The 26,153-nt window shown below is 38.1% G+C and overlaps 1 protein-coding gene across 1 annotated transcript in view; it reads right to left on the reverse strand.

Annotated features, from left to right (window-relative positions):
* The window catches only part of LOC150080608 (rho guanine nucleotide exchange factor 18-like), a 170,890-nt gene that overhangs the window by 108,725 nt on the left and 36,012 nt on the right, over positions 1–26,153 (reverse strand). The window contains exons 2-4 of the mRNA XM_090380752.1: positions 19,858–19,977; positions 19,675–19,756; positions 11,483–11,568 (exon numbers count right to left, since the gene is read on the reverse strand). Coding sequence (XP_090236878.1) covers positions 11,483–11,568; positions 19,675–19,756; positions 19,858–19,977 — 288 coding nt within the window. The remainder of the gene's footprint in view (positions 1–11,482; positions 11,569–19,674; positions 19,757–19,857; positions 19,978–26,153) is intronic.

Genomic DNA, 26,153 nt, shown 5'->3' on the forward strand with positions numbered 1-26,153 from the left:
TAGCAACTAAGGCCATATTGCTCCAGGGATATGCAGTGGTTATTCCCTGACCTTTCCGCATACTCCATATTTGGTGGGCATGGACTCGAACCCCTGTAACACGAGAGGTGTTAGAACCTGTAGTACTTAGTACAGTGCTTGGGTTGGAGGTTGAGAAAACGAAAAAAGTTATTTGTTGACATTACACTTGAACTTCTGTAGACTGTAATTTTCAGGAAATACATGTGAAGGAAGGCTGTTCTAGAAAACGGCAGTTGAATGAATAAATGAGGAAGATGAAATGTTGTTTCGGTGAGTTTGAAGTTTGACAGTAAATGGATGTTGGCTGGTGGCGGCACGTGTTTGGACTATTTTGAAAGAGAGAGCAGGAATTATAGAAGCCAATTCAGAAGAACAGTGCCCGTGGAAGTATCTGTAGAAAAGGCATGCAGCAGAAACAGTACATCTATGAGACAGCGAGTGAAGAGATTCTGTTAGAGATGAGTCATTAATTAACCTAACTGCCCTCTTCTGAATGAAATCTAGAAGCCTGAGAGAGGTTTTGGGGGCACCGCCCCAGATGGGGGAACAATATTCCATGGTAGGGCGGACTTGTGATTTGTACAGAGTGAACAGCTGTTTGAAAGAAAAGTAATGCTGAGAGTGAAAGAGAAAACCAAGTTTTTTTAGATGCAGAGGATGCAATATTTGTAATGTGCTTGTGCCAAGAGAGATTAGAAGTCAGGGTAATCCCCAAAAGAGATATATCATTTTGCCTTGAAATCGGAGTGTCACCCAAGATAAGCATAGGAGCAGAAGAATCCTTTTTGTGAGATATAAGACAAGAGTGTGTTTTAGAAGGATTGAAATCAACTAAGTTGTCTTTGACCCACTGGAGATCGGGAATTTAGGAATTGCTAGTGGATATCCGAGAAGTTGAAGTTGTTTGAGCAGGGCAAGGTTTTTCAAAATGGAAAGTGGAATGCAATGTGCTATGATCGGCAAAACTATGGATAGGATTTCAGTCAATGGAGGAAGGTCATTAATATACAACAGGAAATGAGTGGGGAATAGAACTGTACCTTGGGAGACACAAGCATTAGTGCAGAAGTCAGAGAGCCATCTACCATCACCCTCAGTAAGTGATCAGAGAGAAAACTGGATAACCAATTACAAAAAACAGTTGGCAAACTATAAGATGGAAGCTTGTTTAGAAGACCTTTATGCCAAACACGATTGAAACCTTGTTTAGAAGACCTTTATGCCAAACATGATTGAAAGCTTTTGAGATGTAAAGAGCAACTACTTGTGTTTTACTGAACCTTTCCATTGAATTTGTCCATAAATGGGTAACATAGGCCAGAATATCACTAGTAGATCGATACTGACGGAATCCATACTGGCGATCGTTGATTAGACAGAAGGTTTCCAGGTAGTTTAAGAGCTGGCGGTTAATTGATTTCTTCATTATTTTAGAAAGAGTAGAAGTAATTGCAATGGGATGATAATTAGATGTGAGGGATTTGTCACCCTTTTTAGGAACTGATGGAATATTCGCAAATTTCAAAGCAGAAGGAAAAACGCCTTTGGAATAAGAAAGTGAAAAAAAGGTGGAAAAGAACAGGAGTAAGTTCAGGGGCACAGGTTTTGAGAACAAGTGGAGAAATACCACCAGGACCTGGAGCTTTCTTAGCATCAAGATTCGTCAAAATCCTTCTTACATCCTTTTGACGAATGACCATATGAGGCATTGAATGGAGCGTATTGGGAATGGCAGGAAGTGTTTTACCAAGATCATTAATACATTAGTTGGAAGAAAAATGGAATGCTAGCAGTTCAGCTTTATCTTAGGCTGAAGTGACAACAGAACCATCTGGTTTGGACAGAGGTGGGCAAAAGTTGCAGCCAATAACTTTGGCAAGAGACCAGAATGCTCGGCTACCATTAGGGTAAGAAGCAAATTTTTTACTCTTAGCCTGTTTAAAATCTAGTTTGGACTGTTTAGTAAATGCTTTACAATTGTTGCGAGCTTTGGTGTTGGCAGAAAATGAAACTGAAGAATTGGAAACAAGCCAATTACGATATGCAACATTCTTCTCTTGAACAACCTTAGCAAATTTATTGGAGAGAGAAGGTTTAGATAAAGGACGAAATTTTAAAGTGGAGTGTGGAATAAAGGATTCCATTCCTACAAGAATAATTTCACTGATATGATCTGAGAAAACCTTGACATCAGAAGTTTTGAAACAGTAATCTGACCAAGGAAAAGAAGAAAATAAATCTTGCAGGTCATCGCATTTGCATTCTTGTAATGCCAAACAATACGAGGTTGGGAATAGCCATGATATAAAGGCTCCATTGGAGAAGAGACAATCACCAAGTTGTGATCTGAGGTGCCTAAAGGACCACTCACTTCGACTGTGTACTTAGAAGGGTTGTTTGTGAGAAAAAGATCAAGCATGTTGGCTGTATGGTTAGGATTGTCCGGTACTCTTGTAGGTAAATGAACAATCTGTGCAAGGTCATTAGTAATTGCAAAAGCTTCAGCATATCGACCAGCTGGGTCGGTGTGACTAGAAAACGGAAGCCAGCTGGAGTTGTGTACATTAAAATCACCAAGGAAAATTACCTCACTGTTAGGAAAGTTGGACTGGAGAAAGTCAAGTTGCAAAGAGAGGAAGTCAGAGAGCTCCAAGTGATTAGTGGAGTTGGGAGAACGGTAGAGACAACAGATAAATTTGACACAATGAGGTAGAGAGAGACTTTAAGCCAGAGAAGATCAAAAGGAGGAGATTCCAAGTTACAAAGTCTCTGACAGTGAATATCAGAACGGATATATCCAGAAGTACCACCTTTGAGGCAAAAGGAATCATACAGCAAATAATTTGGGCAAATGAGATGAGCAGTAGTTGAATCAACTGATAACTGAGATTCTGTCAGAAAAAGTACATGGATTTTGGCAGACTGTAAGTAGAAATGGACATCATTGAGATTAGAATTGAGATCGCGTTTATTTGTGAAATGAACTGGGAAGTGTTTGGGAGGATTAGATCTTTTCAGAGATAAGTTTACTCTATTAGTTTGAAAATTCATGGTATATTCAATAGTAAAAAAAGGGGGGGGGGGGCATGCTGTATGAAGTAATGATATTTTTTGATAAGGCATATATATGGTAAGAAAATACCCAGATCCTTGACATAATGTGGCCTTGACAATGCCCCCCCCCCACATACACACTACTTAGACTCCCTCCAGTCACTATCTGGCAGAGTAGAGGTAGCAAGATTATACACTAGCTAATCTGGAAGCCTCCTACACTGGACCAATAAGTTTGATCCAGTGTACTAACTAGCGGCTGGCCTTCGAACACCGTTTTAGAGCTGTGCCCTTGAAATGTAAGGAAGGTTGGATCTCGCTACGATGTCCATAGTAACCTCAAAAGTCATCAGTCGTACTGCATGATGGATGAGATGGGGAATGGTTGACTGGAACTTAGCTCTGGAGAATAAACATGAGTTCCACCACTTCAAGCCTCCAATAAGCAAAGTGGTGGTATTGCACCGGTTGATGAGAGTCATCTACCACTAGTATTGTCTGGTAACACAGAGGGGCAGCATTTTTTCATGTGGTGTGGGCACCACACCTCGACCCCTGCTTACGTTGGTTAACACCTGGATGGTCACCCACAGTATGCTTGTGAATGGAGGTTATACCAAGGGTTACTAACAGTCCCACTATCATGAAGGTGCAAGCAGAGGATTTGGTTGCCACAGGCCATCCGGACTTTGCCAAAATTGGGTCCACTCACTTTGAATGTCACCCAAATACCAGTCCCATCAGCATTTCAGTCTCCCAGGTAGCAAGTACAGCTTGTCTGGCATATCTGAGAGAATGTCTGTGATAATCTCAAGGACTGAATTGACAACAAACCTGGCATTACCATAGACACAGTTAAAACTGTGTATTCTTCTGGGTTTACAACCCAGACTTACCCCCTGAAGTCATTTAGGTTTGTTTCCCTAGCTTTATCATCCCACTCATCTGAAACATTGCTACCCTTAGAATATCACACCAACATTGGCTGTTGTGGAAACAAACAAGAATTGTTGAGGTGAGCGCAAGCATTACTTTGACTATATCGTCAGAGGAATGCAAATCTATATTAGCTTGCTAATATAGATTTGCTATATAACTAGCATTTGCCACGTAACTAGCAGTTTCCTGAACCCGTAAGTTATCCTCAATGGTACTGGCAAAAATCCTTGCATTAAGTTTGTTCAAATGAAAAGAGGCTCTAAAAACAGATTCCTTTTATCAACAAGTGCAGCCCATGCTGATAAAAATTTTTGATAAAAGGGAAGGGTTTTTGGTTTCGTCAAGGTGACTACAGTGGTCTCGGACAGTTTTTAAATTCTATACAGTGGGATCAACTGATGATGTTACCATCAGAAAATTCTAAATGGGAAGAATTCAAGGAATTAATCATAGAAGCTACTAGGCTTTTCATACCAACTAAGAAATACTCTTCAAGGTACAGACCTAAATGGATGTCAGATGAACTAATCAGACTTGAGGTAGAGAAGAAAACTGCATGGAATGCATATAAATTATCAAGTGGCATGAAAGCCTATGGTAGATATAAATTAGCTTGTAGTCAAGTCTGTCATTCATATCTACAAGCTAGTAGATATGAATGACAGTCACAAATGAGGTTAGCCAAGCAAAGGCAGATTATGAGAAATCTTTGGCAAAGGATGCAAAGAAAAACAGCAATGACTCCTTATATGTAAATAATAGAAGGGGGAAGGCGATGAATCAAATTGGTCCACTTGATATCAATGGTTTGACTGTTGATGATCCTGCTTGGGTTGCTGACAAACTGAATGATTATTTTGCAAATACATTGATACATGAAGAATTCTTTAGGGAAGTGGATGCCCGAAGTTTATCAAACTTTATCAGGGTGCTAAATGATTTTGTAAATTTTGTAATAAGTGAGAGGAAACTAGAAGAGAAATCGTTGAAGTTACACAAAAAAAGGCACCTGGAGTGGATGGGATCTATCCAATTATATTAAAGGAGGCAGCAAATAAAGTAAGCAAACAATTAGCCATAATTATGAGAGCATCCTTCGATTCAGTCGAGGTCCCCACAGATCGGAGATATGTGAATATGTATCCCCAATCCAAAAAGGAGGACATCAAAGGGTGACATGAGTAATTACAGTCCTGTTTGTTTAACTTCTGTTCCAGGAAAAATAATGAAGTTGCTGGTTAAAGAAATAATGCAGAATCAGCTAGAGAAGGCTGCAATTATACTCCAGGCACAGCATGGATTTGTTAAGGGGGTGATCTTATCTGACCAACCTGACTGGATACCATGATGCAGAAACAAAAGAACTAGATGCAAAAAATAATTTTGATATCATATACTTTGATTTCAAGAAAGCCTTTGATAATGTTGCACATAAAAGATTGCTGTACAAATTGGAGCAGTGTGGCATTAAGGACAAGTTGCTGCTATGGATAAAATGTTTTTTGACTGGGAGAAGACAGAGAGAGTGGTTATTAATGGACACTACATTTCATGGACTAATGGAGGTCCCCAGGGTTCTGAATTGTACCTATTGTTGTTTTCTGTATTTATTGATGATATTGATGAAGGGATATCAGGCTAATGTCCAAGTTTGCAGATGATATAAAGGTTGGCTGGGTGATTAATGGCAGTAATGGTGGTATGCTACTGCAACAGGATCTAGAAAAGTTAGGCAGATGGGCTGAGAAATGGCAATTGAAGTTTAACATTGACAAATGAAAAGTACTTCATATGGGTAGCAGTAACCCTAGAGTAATGTACCAGCTGTGTGGAACTACACTCAGGATAGTGGAAAATAGGAGGTAATTATGCAGTCAGATATGAAGTTCTCTGAGCAGTGCAGTCAGGTTGCCAGGAAAAACTGAATGATATTCAGAAATTTTTAAAATACAGATAAGGAGGTGATTATCCCATTGTATAAGACAATTGAGTACTGTGTACATATTTGGAGGCCTCATTTTAGGAAGTATGTAGAGCTGCTGGAACGAGTACAGTGAAGGGCAATAGGGTTGGCGAATGGAACAAAGGGGTACCCTTACCAAGAAAGGCTTCAGTTTGCAAATTGCATTATCTGGAGATTAGGCACCTGCAAGGTAATCTGACTGAGGTGTTTAAGGCTTTGAATGAATTCAGAATACTCAATGCTGATGGAATTCGTCCTCTTGCTGAGACTACACACGAGGGGGCACAAATTCAAACTGAGGAAGGGTGGTTGTAGAAAAGATGTACAGAAGTTTGCCCTTTAGCCAGCGGGTTGTTGATTGTGGGAATAAACTCCCATCTGTTGCTATGGAAGTTGATAGCTTAAATAAATTCAAGGAAGAACTAGACAAACTATTGGAGGAGAATGGATAGGTGAAATGGGAATTTTTTATTTTATTTTATTTTGCCTATGCTGTATAAGCTTGTTTTCTTGCATCATTGGGCGCCTCCGTAGCCAGGTGGGAAGGAGCAGCAGTGCGCAGCACACATTTCTTGATTAGACCGGGGTTCGAGCCCGTCACCACCAAATACGGAGGATGTGGAAAGGTCAAGGAATGACCACCGCATATCCCGGAGCAATATGGCCTTAGTTGCTAATGCTCCTAAAAACCAACCAAACAAACAAACAAACAAACAAACAATCTTGCATCATTTGCCAATATTAATGCTATCTAGCTGCAGAGTATTTCTTAATTGGGGGGGGGGGATTGCTACCTTAAGGAATTGGGTATATCTTACCATGCATATGGAATATTTAAAACTTTATCACTTTATATTACATGTCTAAAATAGGGATACGGTGGTGATTATCCCATTGTATAAGGCAACTGAGTACTGCATAGAGATTTGGAGGTCTCATTTTAGGAAGGATGTAGATTCTCATATTTATGTAGATATTGGATTCTCATATTTACTGTGTTACTCATACTCATTTTACAGTATATTTCTGCATTATCTGTAAAGAGAATAATTTTCAAATGCTGTTGTCATTCCCACCAAGGTTGGAACTGCCTTGTTTTCCTTTCTTGTTTTCAATTCCCCAACAACCAAAAGCATACAACTACATAAGCAGTTATAAATTGGCATCATTAAGTATATCTCATATTGTGAATACCTTCACAACAAGTTGCCATGATATTGCACTTCGTCGAATAAGTAACACTTCACCATAGGAGAAGACTATTGTTACTTATTCTCAGGCAGATACCATCACCCATACGGCACCGTTTCGGAGCTTATTGGCTCCTCATCAGTGGGTGGGCAGGTACCCTGGTGTTGCAATGATGACAACCCAGTTGCAAAATATAAATCCACAATATGAGAGATGCCTGATGGTGTGGAGTAATTTAGATTACAGTCAGGGCCGGTTCTGGTAGGTGTGTAGTGTGTGCGTGCGTGCACGCAGGTGGCCAATCCCTAGGGCAGCTTGAAAGAATACAATTAAAATGTAATTTAATATTATTTTAATATAGTGGTCGGCGATGAAATAGCAAACGTGGCATTGTTAATAAATAATATTGTATTCTCTAATGGCCCATTCACAATGAAAATTAAACATAAAAATAACGTAACAAATGTTACCGTAAAATTAAGAAGTCATACCAACATTCACAACGGGAACATAAACATGACCGTAAATATATTTGATACAGCCTTAAATTCCATCCAGTTTTGAAAATCTAAATGAATGTAATAATGTATTTAAATTTCTTTGTGAATTTGGAGAAATCACTGAAGAGGAAATTAAAAAATCTTGTTTTGATTTAGATGTTTCCCTTCAAATTAATAAAGGAAGCACAAGTATTAAGGATATTGATGGTCTTCAGCTCTTCAATGAGTTGATAACATATAGAATTTTCAGCAGTAGAATTGCAGACCCATTAAAAAAACTTTGACATATATTACAAAAAATAACTTGATGTCAACATTTCCTAATCTGTTTATAGTTTTGAGAATTTTTCTGATGTTACTATTTAGTGTAGCATCAGGTGAAAGGAGTTTTTCGAAACTCAAACTTGTAAAAACATATTTAAGAACGTCAATGACTCAAGAAATGTTTAATGATCTAGGACTGTTAGCTATAGAAAAGGAATTGTGTGAAAGTTTACAATTATCAGATACTGATGATTGGCAAATAAGAAAGTAAGAAGAGTGCAGTTCTCACTTTATGGGTACATTTTGTTACTTCTGTTTTATATATCTTATACATTTTTGATTTGAATAAAATTAAAATAAATATATCAAATATTTTTATGGATTTTTTTACCCCTGTCAACTAAATGGAACTGTCATAAAAACATACTAGTAGGCTCCCATGAATTGGGTTAGGTTATGAATCTACTCACAATCTGCATTGATAGGGGCAGCCAAATATTTCAGTGCAGGCAGCTAACAGCCCAAAACCGGCCCTGATTATGGTATAGTTTAGGGCTAAAGCCTCAGGTTACGTAAATAGTTTAACTAATGTACAAGTTAGTGCATTTGCATCATTTCTGTACATAGCCAACTACATAAGTAGTTATAAAGCGTGAAGTGTTACTTATTCGAGGTAGTGCAATATCATGGCAACTCGTTGTGAAGGTATTCACAATATGAGATATACTTAATGATGCCAATTTATAACTACTTATGTAGTTGGCTATGTACAGAAATTATGTAAATGCACTAACTTGTACAATTAGTTAAATTATTTACATAACCTGAGGCTTTAGCCCTAAACTATACCGTAATCTAAAAATGTGTTATTTAACTGCATGACAAAGTGCTTTGAAACAGCAAGGTTTATGAAGGCCACAGAATAGATATTGTTAGGAGGTAACTCAAACAATATCTATCACATAGCATGGGTATTCATGTAATTACCATATCTTTAGAGGACATAATAAAATAAATACTAATTTACTTTACTGTCATAGTAATCTTCAAGAAATGAAAACAAGTTTGAAATACATCCTAGAAAAATGCAAATGTTAGACAGAAACAAAAATCTATAGAGAGGTGGTGACATATCCATGCACAATGCTGTATATGTTAGGGATCACCACTCGTGGACCATAATCTGCATCTGGACTACTGACAATTTTTCATGGGCATCATGTGATCTGAACTTAAGTCAATAAATTGTGCATAATGAAATTTTTCTAGTTTCACATTTTTTGTAAGTTCCCCTAATTTTACATGTGATATTTAAAACAACTAATCACAAGTTATAGTGAATGTACCTTTCTTTCCTTTTTTGTAATAGAAAGTAATAAAAGCATGTTACAAAATATTTGCTTAACATTTCATTTATTACATTTTTGCTAAAAAAAGGATCTGGACTGAGATGAGTTATATATTTTCTAATATGCATTATGAATAAAATTGGTGATTTTTGGTATATATGGCACCAATGAGTGTATTTTTCAGAGAAGGGAATTTAGTAGTAGTAGTAACAGAGGCATGTGATGCAAAAAGGCAAGTGTATGAGCTTATGTAGCATCAGCCAAAAAAAAAAAACAATTTCACTCAAACGTTCCCTCTGAACGTTTGTCCAGTTTCTCCTTGAATTTATTTAAGCTATCAGTTTCCGTAACAACAGATGGAAGTTTGTTCCAACAATTAACCACCCACTGGCTAAAGGCAAATTTCTGCACATCTATTCTACAACTGTCTTTCCTCAATTTGAATTTATGCCCCCTCAGATTTGTAATCTGAGCAAGCGGAAGAATTCCATCAGCATTCAGCATGCTCAACCCAATCAAGGACTTATACACCTCAATCAGATCATCTCGCAGTTGCCTAGTCTCCAGCTGCTGCAATTTTCAGAACTTAAGCCTTTCTTGGTAAGAGGATCCCTTTGTTCCCCTCAGCAATCATGTTGCCCTTCTTGGTAGACACTCAAGCAATTCTACATCCTTCCTAAAATGAGGCCTCCAGACCTGTACACAGTACTCAAGGCATGGCCTGACCATTGTCTTACAGAAAGGTATAATCACCTCCTTTTCTCTGCGAGAAAAATTCCTGTATATCATTTGACAATACCTGATGACCTCCTCCTCTGGCAGCCAGTCTGCATTGTTCAGAAAACTTCATAGCTCACTGCGCAATCACTTCCAGGTCTTTTTCATTTTCTACTACCCTAAATGTAGTACCACACAGTTGGTACGTTCCTCTGGGGTTACTTCCACCCACATAGAGTACTTTGCATTTGTCAATGTTAAACTTCAGTTGCCACTTCTCAGCCCATCTGCCCAAATTTTCTAGATCCTGTTGCAGTAGCATAGTGCCATTACTGTCATTAACAACCATGCCAACCTTTGTATCATCTGCATACTTGAACATTAAGCCTGATATGCCTTCATCAATATCATTGATAAATATACAAAACAACAGTGGGCCCAACACCGAACCCTGTGGGACTCCAGTAATAACATTAGTCCATGAATAGCAGCGTCCATTGATTACCACTCTCTGTCTTCTGCCACTCAACCACTCTTTTATCCATTGTAGCAACTTACCCTTAATACAATTCTGCTCCAATTTGTACAGTAGTCTTCCATGCACAACAATGTCAAAAGCTTTCCTGAAATCCAAGTATATGATATTAAAATTATTTTTTGCATCTAGTTCCTTTGTAACCACATCATAGTAACCAATCAAATTTGTCAGACAAGACATTCCCTTAACAAACCCATGCTGTGTCTGAATTATTGCTGCAGTCTTGGCTAGATGATCCTGCAATGCATCTTTTACTAGTGAGTCCATTATTTTACCTGGAATGGAAGTTAAACTAACTGGTCTATAATTACTCGTGTCACCTTTAGATCCCCCTTTGCGAATTGGGGATATATCCCTCGAGTCTAAGGATGCTCTCATGAGTCTGTTCATTTACATGAACAGATTCATATAAATGAGTCTGTTCTCTCTGCACCATGCACTAGCAAGGATTTATTGAGGATGCATTGGCACAGTTGCTTCAGAGTCCCCAAGGTTGCAGTGGACTCTGGAATTATGCAATTAGTGATGATCCAATTTTTTGGACCTCTAAAAATATGTGTACCAAGGTTCCAGATGAACTAAAACCAGGATTGCCTTCTAGACCTCTCAATGAAATATACAGGGGGCAGGAGCAATAATTGTTCACTTATTTTGTTTGAGAAGACTACATATATATAAAAAAAAAATGTGTATTTTAAAATTTTGGTATACGAACATGGTTTTACTCAAACCATGTTATTTCAAATTCGTGGTTGGTAAACCCATGGCTGGAGAGGGACTCCTGTAACTGAAATGATTTTGCAATCATTTTCAAAGCAGAATAAAATGTGCACATTTTGTTTCATTTGGACAATGCTTAAATTTATTTTTTATCAAAGGATCAGAATTAAAGTTAATATAATTAAATTTTCTTTTCTGAATATTAGAGATCAAAATAACCACAAACCTTACTGTCCAATGAGGAAAAGTAATACTTTTGACCACTATCTTGAAGAAATACAACAACATCTGTGAGAACAACTGCATTGATTTCTGCAGGGATGGGATGGAAAAGAAATAAAGTTGCAATCGTTAGGATAGTTAGATTCTTTAAAATTAAAGAAGCATTAGTATATATTAAATATATGTTAAATACAGGTGTCTCCCACTTAGTGCCCTTAAATGAGGCCCTAAAAACAGAGCACTAAGTGAATCCACATTAATCTGGGGAGAGTTAGCCAAAGGAAATAATGTAAATATTTTTAACTAGTTGGTGTGCCCAATGTTTCTGACTGATTTTAGGTATCATTTCTCTTTATAACACTATCAAATGTAGCAGAAACATTTAAACCTTTAAATATAAACTTTAAATTCGTAAATTATGCAAGAAAGCTAACCTTAAAATCACAGAACCTTATATGTATACATTATTTACAATAACAGCTTGCGATACTGTTAATTTTGAAATTGCACAAAATCACTAAATATAGTGCAAATCCAATCCTCTTCTAAATCCAATGTTTTTCGAATGTAAAGTTTAGTGTTCAATGATTTTTCATGATCATTTTGATTTGATTTTTTATCATCAGGCAATGCAGCAGAAATCCCCTAGGCAGAATGTGCTGATCCCATGAGAACTAGTTGTTGTGGGTGGCTCTATTGACAGGGAATACATTGTGCAAAATTTGATGATGTTGTAGAGCAGATATCATCTTTTATGGCACAAAAGGTGATATTGTTGTACACGTTGGCACTAATGACAAGTATAGGAGACGTGTGGATCTACTAAGCAAATATAGGTCAATGCTGAAAAAAAGTTGCAAGTTAGGGTTAAATTTTAAGGTGTCTGCATTCTTGCCCAGACACAATAGGAGAGAGTATATGATCAGTCTTTTCAATCAATTTGGCCATGGAGAGACTGTGCAGGGCTCATGGGGTAAAATTTTCTCAGCATAGTCTGTGCTTGTTAACAGGAGAGATTGTTTCTAAAGGGATGGGATACACTTAAATAGAAGGGGTGCAAGAATATTTGCTGATGCTATAGAGACAATGTTAAGCGGGTTGGAAAACTGCTAGCATGGGGGATTCACAGACTAATAGATTAACAGTAGCTGCAGGCAGAGGTGGAAATGATTCTTGCACTGCTTCTATTGGAATGAGCAGCAGCCCGGAAAGCCAGTTGCTGGGGATTTCAGGAACTGTTGGGGGTCATGAAACAAATAAACACATGGGCTGTGCTAGAATAACTAAGATTAAGAACAGGTGCATGTATACCTGCATGTACACCAATGTTAGGAGTGTGGTAAATGAATTTGAAGTGCTGGTTAAGACATCCAAGGCAGATATTATTGAGATATCAGGAACGTCGTGCCACTCAGATATAAGCGATGCAGATTTGGAATTTGGGGATCACAATGTGTACAGAAAGGATAGGAAAGAAAAAGGAGTCATGCTGTTAGTTAAGAACCACATAAAATCTAAGGAAGTGCATCCAGTTGACACAGATGGATAGTGCAATGTTGAGTCAGTTTGGTGTGGCATAAGTACTGGGAAAGCAAAAATTAGAGTAGGAGTTTGTTCAAGGTCTAATGAATCTGCTGAGTACAATGAACAATTATACAGAGAAATAGAGTGGGCCAGTAAATCAGAGTGTCTTATAATGGGGGATTTTAACTTTCCAGATATAGACTGGAACTTTTGAATTGGTCACTCGCACGCTAGCAAGGCTTTTGTGAATTTATTGGATGATTGTTTTCTACAGCAGCATGTTAGAGAAGCAACAAGAGGGAGTAACACTCTTGATCTGATTATCAGCAGTAATTATTCATGCATTAAGAATTTACAGATAAAGGAACCACGGTGGCAGTGATCACAGTGCACTGATGTGGGATTAACTTAAAGATGTAACTACCATCAGAGGTAAAGGGAAGGGTTTTTGCTTTCGTAAAGGTGACAACAGTGGTCTCAGAGATTGTTTAGGTTCTACACAGTGAGCCCAAGTGATGATGTCACCAACAGCAAATTCTAAATGAGAAGCATTGAAGGAAGTAATTTTGGAAGCTACTAGGATTTTTGTTCCAACTAAGAAATACTACTTAGGTTTAAGCCCAAATGGATGTCAGATGAACTAATGAGAATCGTGGCAGAGAAGAAAACTGCATGGAATGAACATAAATTGTCGACATAGAAGCCTATGATAGATACAAGCTAGTCTGTTATCAAGTCACAAAGAAGGTTAGGCAAGCAAAGCCGGATTATGAAAAATCTTTGGCAAAGGATGCAAAGAAAAATATCAGACTTCTTTATTTATATAAACTCTAAAAGTAACTGGATGAATCAGATTGGTGAACTTGATATGAATGGTTTGTCTAGATGATCATTCCCAGATAGCTGCCGAACTAAATGAGTATTTTACATCTACATTCACATATGAGGAGTTATCTAAGGAGGAGAAGGGCAGATGTTTATCAAACTCTAACAGGAAGTTAAATGATTTTGTAATAACTGAGACCAAAGTGGAGGAGAAATTGTTGAAGTTAAACATAAGAGAGGCACCTGGGTAGATGGGATCTATCCAGTTATATTAAAGGAAGCAGCAAAGGAAGAAAGCAAACCCTTGAAAGAGCATCTTTGGACTTGAGGGAAGTCCCCATGAACTGGAGATGTGCAAATTATCTCCAAATCACAGAGGAGGATCAAAGAGGAAGTATTGCAGGATCAACTAGACAAGACAGCTGTAATAATTCAGACAGCATGGGATCTTATCTTACCAATTTCATTGTATACTATGATTTGGTCACAAAGGAACTGGATGCAAAAAATAATTTTGATATAATATACTTGGATTTCAGGAAAGCTTTTGATACTGTTGCACATTAGCATTAGCTATATAATATTGGTGTTTAGATACACCATAGACACTCTTAAAAAACTACAAAGTAGTTGTTGTGGGCATCATTTGCTCTTTCTCATATTGTGCTCTGCCTTCATGATGAGTTGCCATGATACTGCACTACCTCAAATAAGTAACGCTTCACTAATAGAGAAGACTATTGTTACTTATTCTCAGTGAGTACCACCACCCAGACATGTTTCAAGGCTATTTGTATATGTGTGGGATAATAGTGGAAGAGGAAAAAGTGGATAATGTGGAAGAGGAAAAAGAAACATGTAGAAGAATGAAAGGGACTAACTCCTTCAACTCACACCACTCAAAAACTCATAAACTCCTCGAATAGGTAAGGCTTCCCCAGCAGAGAAGACTGTTGTTACCCATTCTTGGAAACTCCGTGAACACCAGGCTCCCCAGACATGTTTCAAGGCTATTGGCCTATCATCAGTGGGTGGGCAGGTACCCTAGTATTGCAGACATGACGACCCAGTTGTGAAGTTAATTGCACAATATGAGAGATGCCAAAAGGTGTATAAGATAATATTTAAAATAATTAAATGCACTTGGCATAATACTTTAAGAGTTTAATATCTATATAATATCGGTGTTTAGATGCACCATAGACACTCTTAAAAAACAACAAAGTAATTGTTGTGGGCATTATTTTAAATATTATCTTATACACCTTTTGGCATCTCTCATATTGTGCGATTAACTTCACAACTGGGTCGTCATGTCTGCAATACTAGGGTACATGCCCACCCACTGATGATAGGCCAATAGCCTTGAAACATGTCTGGGTGGTGGTACTCACTGAGAATAAGTAACAATAGTCTTCTCTATTAGTGAAGTGTTACTTATTTGAGGTAGTGCAGTATCATGGCAACTTGTCGTGAAGGCAGAGCACAATATGAGAAAGAGCAAATGATGCCCACAACAACTACTTTGTAGTTTTTAAGAGTGTCTATGGTGTATCTAAACACCGATATTATACAGATATTAAACTCTTAAAGTATTATGCCAAGTGCATTTAATTATTTTAAATATTAGCATTAGCAAAGGCACATGATGCAAGAAAGCAAGCTTATTTAGCATCAGCCAAAAAAAACCCCTTCTCATTTTACCCATCCACTTGCTCCAAATGTTTGTCTAGTTCTGCCTTGAATCTATTTAAGCTATCAACTTCTAAAGTGAGAGATGCAAGTTTGTTCCAGCAATTAACCACCACTGGCTAAAGGCAAACTTCCGCACATCGATCCTACATCTGCTTTTCCTCAATCTGAATTTATGTCCTGTCAGACGATTATTCTGAGCAAGAGGAAGAAGAATCCCATCAGCATTGAGCATGCTGATGGGATGCTCAAACCATTCAAGGCTTTATACACCTCAATCAGATCATCTCGCCGGTGCCTAGTCTAGAGACACTGTATTTTGCAAAACTTAAACCTTTCTATGGAAGAGCAACCCTTTGTTCCATTCACTAATCTTGTTGCCCTTCTCTGCACTCGTTCCAGCTGCTTTACATCCATCTTAAAATGAGGCCTCCAGACCTGTATACAGTACTCAAGGTGTGGCCTGGTCATTGCCTTATACAAGGGGATATCATCTCCTTATTCCTGCTAGAAAAATTCCTGTATATCATTGACAAGACACCATGAGCTACTTTTGCAGACTGTCTGCATTGCTCAGAAAACTTCATATCTGCATGCACAATTACCCCCCGGTCCTTTTCATTCTCTACCACTGTCAATGTAGTTCCACACAGTTGATACGTTACTCTGGGGATACTGCTTCTCATATTCAGTACTTGACATTTGTCAATGATAATCTTCAGTTGCACCTCTCAAACCATCTGCTCAACTTCTCTAGATACTGTTGCAGTAGCGTACTGTCATTAGTGTCATTAACAACCCTGCCAACCTTAGTACTGTCTGCAAACTTGGACATTAAGCCTGATATACCATTATCAATATCATTAATAAATACAGAAAACAACAATGGACCCAATACTGAACCCTGGGGGACTCTACTAATAACATTAGTCCACGAAGAGCAGTGTCCATCGATTACTACTCTGTCTTCTCCCACTCAACCTTGCCTCGAATGCAACACTACTCCAAATTGTGCAGCAATTTTCTATGTGCAACAGTATCAAAAGCCTTTCTAAGATACAAATATATGATATCAAAATTATTCTTTGCATCCAGTTCCTTTGTGACCAGGCTTTATGACAAGACTTCCCCTTAACAAACCCATGCTGTGTCTGTAGTGCTTCTTTAAACAGTGTCTCCATTAATTTCCCTGGAACAGAAGTTAAACTAACAGGTCTGTAATTACTTGTGTCCCCCTTTGATCCTCCTTTGTGATTTGGGGTCATATTTGCACTTCTCCAGTCCATGGGTACATCACCTGAGTTCAAGGAATCTGTCATAATTATGGCTAAGGGTTTGCTTACTTCCTTTGCTGCCTCCTTTAATATAACTGGATAGATCCTATCCACCCCAGGTGCCTTTCTTATGTTTATCTTCAATAATTTTTCCTCCACTTTGCTCTCAGTTATTGCAAAATCATCTAGCTCACTGCCAGAATTTAATTCACCTCTGGCATTCTCCTCCCTGAATAACTCCTTATTTGTGAATGTAGATGCAAAATACTCATTTCATTTGTTAGCTATCTGAGCAGGATCATCAACAATTGAATCATTGATATCAAGTGGACCAGTGGCAGCTCATGACTCTGATGTATGGATTGCTGCTTCTTAAAGCTACATTAAATTGTATTGGTTATAAGACATGTAGACATAGATGGTAATAATAATAATAATAATAAGCAAGTAAAAAATACTACAAAACATTACTTACTATTAACAGACTTGGGTAATCTTGAAATTTTATTTAAAAATGAAATCCATTCTTTGGCTTTTATTTGTTGAAAATAGATTAATAACTTTTTCATTCAAGTTTGGTGCACTGTTCAATTCGGCATTGCTCACTCCGCAATTCCTTTGACTCATTTTATCACCTCTAAAGAATGCTTATTGGCAACCTGCCAACTAGACATTGACTCAACCCTGGTGCTAAAATGAGTGGTGCACAGTTTCACACTATATGCGGAGACCTCTCTTCTCCAATGGAGCCTTTATCTCATGGCTAATCAGACAATCACCAAGTTGTGATCTGAGGTGCCTAAAGGACCACTCACCTTGACTTGTGTACTTAAAAGAGTTGTTTGTGAGAAAAAGATTAAGCGTGTTGGATATATGGTTAGGATTGTCCGGTATTCTTGTAGGTAAATGAACAATCTGTGCAAGGTCATTAGTAATTGCAAAAGCCTCATCTCGACCAGTTGGGCTGGTGTGACTGGAAAACGGAAGCCAGCTCGAGTTGTGAAAATTAAAATCATCAAGGAAAATTACCTCATTGTTAGGAAAGTTGCAAAGAGAGGAAGTCAAAGAGTTCCAAGTGATTAGTGGAGTTGGGAACAGCAGAGACAACAGATGAATTTGACAGAATGAGGTAGAGAGAGGGAGAGATTTTAAGCCAGAGAAGTTCGAAAAGAGGAGATTCCAAATTACAGTCTCTGATAGGGAATATCGGAACGGACATATGCATAAGTACTACTTTTGAGGCAAAAGGAATCATAAAATGAATAATTTGGGCACGTGAGCTGAGCAGTTGTTGAATCAACCGATAACTGAGATTACGTCAGAAAAAGTACATGGGAGTTGGCAGACTGCAAGTGTGAAATGGACATCGTTGAGAATAGAATTGAGGCCACGTATATTTGTAAAATGAACTAGGAAGTGTTTGGGAGGTTTAGATCTTTTCAGAGATAAGTTTACTCTATTAGTTTGGCAATTCAATTTTTCTTACTATATCAATAATAAGAAAAAGTGGGGAAGACATGCTGTATGAAGTAATGAAATTTTTGGATATGGCATACACATGGTAAGAATACACCCAGATCCTTGACATAACGTGGCCTCAACAATTCCCCCCCCCGGCACATACATACTACTCGGACTCCCTCCAGTCACTATCTGGCAGAGTAGAGGTAGCAAGATTATACACTAGCTGATCTGGAAGCCTCCTAAAGAGTTACCAATAGGTTCAGTCTGGAACCTATTTGTAACTCTTTAGATATGTACTAACTAGCGGCCGCCCTGCAAACACTGTTTTGGAGCTGTACCCTTGAAATGTAAGGAAGATTGGATCTCGCCACGATGTCCATCATAACCTCAAAAGTCATCAGTCATACTGCATGATGATGGAAGAAATGGGGAAGGGTTGACCAGAACTTAGCTCTGGAGACTAAACATGGGTTCCACCACTTCTAGCTTCCAATAAACAAACTGGTGGTACTGCACCAGTTGATGAGAGTCATCTACCACCTGGTATTGCCTGGTAACACAGAGGGGCAGCATTCCTCCATGTGGTGTGGGCATTACACCTTGACCCCTGCTTACATTTGTTCACACCGGGGTGGTCACCCACAGTATGCTTGTGCATGGGGTTATACCCAGGATTGCTAACAGTCCCACCATCATGAAGGTGCAAGCAGAGGATTTGGCTGTAACAGACCATCTGGACTTCACCGAAATTGGGTCCACTTGACTTGAGTGTCACCTGAATATCAGTTCCATCAGCATTTTAGACTCCCAGGTAGCAAGTACAGCTTGTCTGGCATATCTGAGAGAATGTGTGCGACATCCTCAAGGACTATACACAAGATAAGTTATTTTTCTGTTTCTTCAACAGGCATGTATAGCCCATCACACAAGTTATTAACTTGCTCTTTTCTCTTTCTAACCATGATACTTCACTAGGCATATACGTTTTTTAAAATATTTTCTGAAGATTTTCAATTGATTTTAACACAGACTGCTAAACATGGGATAGAAATAAAATAAAAAATATATATATAAAAAAACAGTTTTAAACTGAAATAAAGATAAAAGTAGAGGATGTGTTACAAAACTGCAATGTTCTACAATTACTGAACACAAGAGATAAAAAGGGATATAACTTGATTAGAATCAAATATCCCTGAAATATATCTCTTTATTAAAATTATAGATGGAAGTTTTTCATCCACCGAAAACCCTCAGTGAACAAGAACATTTTTTTGAAATTAAGTGTGAACATATCTAGAATTATACTGCACTCTAGTTCCAGGCATTTCAAGGAATGAATTACAACTGCCATGCTACACTACCATTTCCTTTCAATGCAATTATGAGAGTACTATTATCAAAACAATTATCTCACCCATTGTTTTCCCTCTTGAGCTTTTCCAGGATAAAATTCCTTCATGATGAAGTTTACGATTGTTAGAGAGAAGATCTGATTTCTGAAGAAAAAAAAAAAAAGAAAAGATTTTTTTTCCTTTATTTTACTGAAAGATTTAAACAGGCATATAACAACACATAACTGAAAATATTTACAACTCACCTTAAATTTTTTACCTCTATAAAATGCTGAGGACTTTGCATCTACTTTATTATATATCTCCAGCAATCTCATTTCTCTTTCTTTTTCTGCAACTACAGTATTTACTTGAAATATTATATCCTAGTTATATAAAAATGAGAAGATAAATCGGTGTAAAAAGATATAGAAATTGATTTATATTTATATTAATGTAAGATTGGAATTTTTTCTTATTAATCTACTGCCAAAAACAAAAACATATCATTTACTACTTTAACTAAATAATGAAACAGAATTTATTCACAAAAAAAAAATTACAAGAATAAATTGGAGAAACTAAAGTGCTAAAGGACACAAACAGAACAACAGAATGGATGTAAGAGATTTTTAAATACTTATTTAAAAATGATAAAGGAGAAATGCTAAGTTTATTTATCAGTATACTGCCTTGAGAATGATTAAAGGGTAAGAAAGAATCAATGTGAAACTGTCTGCAATTGGTGCTGCAGACAGAGCAGAGTAACGGTCTGTGCTGCAGCACCCATATTTTTTGTATATTCATAAATAGTAAATGGCTTTTAAATTTGAAAATTTGTTTCCCAAACTTTACTTTTCCTGTTTTTACTTCAGTTTCAACTTATGCAGTACTTATGCTTTCTACTTTCTATAATATAGAAAGTATAAAAGCATAAGTACAGTTCTTTTGTCTTTCCATTCAGTTTTCTTTGTATCTGTTACAGCTACTACAAAATCAGATCATAAAGGGTTAAAGCACATAATGTCAAATGATGGAAAAGTGGTTTGCCTTCACTGCTGTACTGATGATATTTTGTAAAAGGAGCTTGAACTGACTTTATTTAAAAAAATTTTTTTCTCTGACAGTGAACACCTTTCCTAGTAAGATAAAAAAGCAGCTGATTAAGCAAATTTAAAGTTTTGTATCATAACACCAAAAACAATGAATACTGAGCTCAGTTATAACTTTCAAACTTTTACAGCATAAAGGTGGCAAAACTCCTAACTTTCTTTAAAAAGCAAGATACACCCAGGTACCATTAAACACACACACACACACACACACACACACACACACACACACACACACACACACACACACACACACACACACACACACACACACACACACACACACACACACACACACACACACACCAAAACAATAATTAAATTTCCCATATATAGTACTTTACAAATGTAAAGTACTACATAAGTACTACATTACTGCTTCCCATATGTAGTACTTTACAAATGTAAAGTACTACATATGGGAAGCAGTAACCCCAGAGTAACGTATCAACTCTGTGGTACTACACTGACAGAGGGAAAGAATCAAAAGGACCTGAGGGTAATTGTGCAGGCAGATATGAAGTTTTCTGAGCAGTGCAGATAGACTGCAAGAGTAGCTCATGGTGTCTTGTAAATGATATACAGGAATTTTTCTAGCAGGGATAAGGAGGTGATTATCCCTTTGTATAAAGTTATTGTTATTGTTATTTGGTTTTTAGAAGCATTAGCAACTAAGGCCATATTGCTCCGCTGTATAAAATAATGGTCAGGCCACACCTTGAGTACTGTATTAGAAGCTGATTCAGCCACTCTACATCCATCTGAAGGCCTCAGCTTCAGATGGACGTAGAGTGGCTGGAATGAGTACAGAGAAGTGCAACAAGATTAGTGAATGGAACAAGGGGTTGCTTTTTCATGGAAAGGTTTGTTTTTCAAATTACAGAGTCTGGAGACTAGGCATCTGCGAGGTGATCTGATTGAGGTGTATAAAGCCTTGAATAGTTTGAGCATGCTCAATGCTGATGGGATTCTTCCTCTTGCTCAGAATAATTTTCTCTGAGGGCATAAATTCAAATTTAGGGAAGACAGTTGTAGGATAGATGTGTGGAAGTTTGGCTTTAGCCAGCTGGTGGTTGATTGCTGGAACAAACTTCCACCTGTCACTGTAGAAGTTGATAGCTTAAATAGATTCAAGGCAGAACTTGACAAACATTTGGAGTGAGTGGATGGGTGAAATAAGGGATTTTTTTTTTTTTGGCTGATGCTATATAAGCTTGCTTTCTTGCATCATGTGCCTTTCCTAATGCTAATGCTAAATTTTTATGAAGACTAGTTATCGTTTGGAGAACTTCTCTAACTTTGACATTAATGCACTATTTTACATATTATTACTGGTAAGTTCTCTAAAGAATAAGTTTATAATATGTTTATGGCCCATCAAGCTCTCAGCTGCCCAACTCAATACCAGAGCTCACTCTTGTGCACCAGGCAGCATAGCAGCAGTCTTCAGGGCAGAATGCGCTGATCCCACAGTAGCTAGTTATGGTCAGTGCCTCAATTGTCAGGGAAACAGGAAATATATTGTGCAAAACGAATAGGTGGAATAGGACCAGGGTATGTTTTCCAGAGGCAAAAATTGATGACGTAGAGCAGATATCACCTTTTAAGGGCACAAAATGTGATATCGCTGTACATGTTGGCACTAATAACATTAGGTGTAGGAGATCTGAGGATTTACTTAGCAAGTAAAGGCAAGTGTTAAAAAAAATTGCAAGTTAGGGTTCAATTTGAAAGTATCTGTAATCCTGCCCAGACATGATAGGAGGCAGTATATGATGAGTGCTTTGTCAATCAATTCGGCCCTGGAGAGGTTGTGCAGGACTCGTGGGGTAGAATTTTTCTTAGCACGATCTGTGCTTGTTAACAGGAGAGACTGCTTCTACAGGGATGGAATACACTTAAATAGAAAGGGTGCAAGAATATTTCCTGATGCCATCGAGGCAACATTAGGTGAGTTGGAAACTACATGCTAGCTTGTGGGAATTCGCAGACTAATAGATTAACAGTAGCTGCTGGCAGAGGTGGAAATGATTCTTGCACTGCTTCTATTGGGATGAGCAGCAGCCCGGAAAGCAAGTTGCTGAGGATTTCAGGAACTACTAGGGGGGGGGGGCGTCATGAAACAAGTAAATACTTGGGCTGTGTTAGAGTAACTAAGACTAAGAACAGGTGCATGTATACTTGCATGTACACCAATACTAGGAGTATAGTAAATAAATTTGATGAATTTGAAGTGCTTGTTAAGACATCCAAGACAGATACTGTTAGGATATCAGTGATGTGGTGTCATTCAGATATAAGGGATGCAGAATTGGAATTTGGGGAGTACAACATGTATAGAAAAGATAGACACGATAGTGAGGAGGGGTTATGATGTTAGTTAAGAAACATTTTTCAATTTCAGGACATCAGCTAAGGATGAGCTGGGCGGTGATCCAACAGTAACAGAGCCTTTTTTTTACAAGTTTTTTAGAATGTTGGTGGCATCTTACCAATGATAAAAACTCACTTTCAAACAACAAAGCAAAAATATCACTTGTCATCCAAGCATTGGAGCTATTATAAATCACAGGTAGAGATTTCATGTTGACATGCTTGAAACACTGAGGACTTTGACCTTTACTATTGCAAAATGGCTTTGGTTTGTGATATATAGTCTAGTTTGCACACAGTAACACAGTAATTCTTTCTTTGTTAGTTTTCAGTATCACTTCATTGCCTTTTTAATATCCAGTGACTTGTTGGGGAGACGTTTATAGTACAGCATTGTTTCGTCACAGTTGTACAACTGTTCATCTGTGAATTCAATCTTGAATTACATTAAGCAGAAATTCAGGAAACACTTCTGTTGCTATAATGTCACCACATACAGATTGTTGCTGTTGTTGTTATTTGGTTTTTAGGAGCATTAGCAACTAAGGCCATATTGCTCCGGGGATATGCGGTGGTCATTCCCTGACCTTTCCGCATCCTTCGTATTTGGTGGCTCACGGGCTCGAACCCCAGTCTAATCAAGAAGCACATGCTACACACTGCTGCTCCTGCCCACCTAGCTATGGAGGTGCCAATACAGATTCACCTAGAAGACTAACTTGGGATATCCCATGATGAGCCTTCCATCTGCAAAGACACCCTTCAGTATCTTTAAATGTGTCATCATCTCAACTAAGTTGCTTATGAAATTTAAGTGCCTGTGCTTTCAAAACTACCCCATTTATTGGCACTCCTTCACTACACTTCTGTAGAAACCACTTATATAAGCATTGGTCTTCATTACTGTTTTCATAAAGTCAGTTTTTCTTTCTTTGAAAGTCTACGTCATCCTTTAGGAGTGTATGACGAACACAATTTTTCTTCCTCTTTCATCCAACTGCAGACTGTTCCTTCTGGAATCTATACTCATGAAATATAGTGCATTTTGTTTCACCACTCTAAACTCTTTTGATAATCTTTAACTTTTAATTTTGATCATTAATTATAATTTTTAATTTTATTTTCTGGTGGCCATTACTTTCAGTCCTACTGATTTACTAATTTTTCCATGTATTTATTTCTGATGCCCTAGAATTTATAGTGTTTTGAGAAACTAAATCAAAATCAAACCAACCAGCCTATCATAGTGCTGAAGTAAAGTCATGTGATTTCTCCATAAATCACTTGTCAGTTCAGGTATATTTTTCTTAGTTTAGCCCTTAGCAGTTTTTGCTTTTCCAAATGAAACTTCTAGAGGAAGAAAGGATGTCATATGCTTTTTTTAACAAACATTTACTTTTGTTTGTTTGTTATTTGGTTTTTAGGAGCATTAGCAACTAAAGCCATATTGCTCTGGGGATATGCGGTGGTCATTCCCTGACCTTTTCACATCCTCCGTATTTGGTAGTCACAGGCTCGAACCCCAGTCTAATCAAGAAGTGTGTGTGCTACGCACTGCTGCTCCTGCCTACCTGGCTATGGAGGCACCTTATTTACTTCGTAACTAATGTGATGCACTCGAAGAAAGGACCAAGCAAGTGCAGGACTTTAAATACCTTGGGTCGCTGGTCCAGGAGAAGAAAGTTGCATCCACCATGGAAATCCACAGCAGAATTGGACAGGCGGCCACTGCATTTGCCTCGCTCAAATGGTGTCTGTGGAAGAGGACCAACATTTCCACAAAGACTAAAATCCGACTCTTCCGGACTTTGATCCTGCCCATTCTTCTTTACGGATCGGAAACATGGATTTGTCTCAAGTTAGATTTGAACAAACTTGAGGTATTCCAAATGCGATGCCTGCAGCAGATCTTGGGCATCTCTCTTCGCGACCGCATCACTAATGATACCATCCATGCCAGATGCCAACAGCAACCAACCATTGCTGACCAAATCCAGAAGTGAAGGCTTAGATGGTTTGGCCACGTATGTAGAATGGGCACGAACAGAATACCATCCAGACTCCTTTGGAGACAACGACCCACCCAATGGAGCATCCAATGGACCGCGCCTAGGAAAACGTGGGCCAAGCAAGTGGAAAATGACTTGAAGAGCCGACGTCTCGACCTTAACCAGGCCAGGACTGACGCCATTGATCGTAAGGTATGGAAGAACATCACAGAGCAAGTCCGAAACCCTGCGGCACCTACAGCAGCATACTGGTTGCGTGGCCTACCGCCTCCCCCAGCTGCCAGCTAAGGACTAAAGAAGAAGAAGAAGATGCACTCGAAGAATGGCAGCTGTATTTCTCCTCCAGAGATAGTTGTTTGTAATTAGCATTACACTGATACTCTTTTATTGCATCTCTAGTTGAGGGGAGAAACTGGGTGTGTATAGTAATTAGTCGGTAATGCCTGTTTTTTTACAAAAATTACTCTGCAGCTGTATACAGAATATCAAAGTGAATATACAGACAATTTTTAGCTAATTTCCCCTCTTGGAAATACAGCAGTAGGATATACAGTAGATACAAGTATATACAATATTCACTTTTTCTAGTTTCCAATATGAAACTGCTAGTTCACTACTTTTTTCATAATTTGTTTTGGAAATGTGATCATACTCCTGTTATATATATTGAGGTTGCAATGTACATAATGTAAAAATTGTTTCTGACATCTAACTCCTGTGTGATTGTCATTACAGTTTATCAAGTTGGTTAGACAAGATTTCTATACACTGAGTGATCACTGAATTATGACTACGTACCTAATACTTTGTAGGTCCTCCTTTTGCCCTCAGTATAGCAGCTATCCAATGTGGTATTGATTCAATAAGATGTCGGAAGCGTTCGGGAGGTATGGCCAACCAAGCTGTGTAATGCGGTCAGCAATGCAAGTATGGAGGTGATTGGTGTATCCAGACACCTGATATGCCTTTCCATAGTGTCCCACAAGTGCTCTATGGGATTGATATCGGAGGAGTTTGGAGGCCAGACCGATATGCTGGAAGTCAGAACTTTGTTCCTCAAACCATTCC

Source organism: Mastigoproctus giganteus, chromosome 9 (assembly GCF_048544385.1).
Source record: "Mastigoproctus giganteus isolate SK-2022 chromosome 9, ASM4854438v1, whole genome shotgun sequence".
NCBI lineage: Eukaryota > Metazoa > Arthropoda > Arachnida > Uropygi > Thelyphonidae > Mastigoproctus > Mastigoproctus giganteus.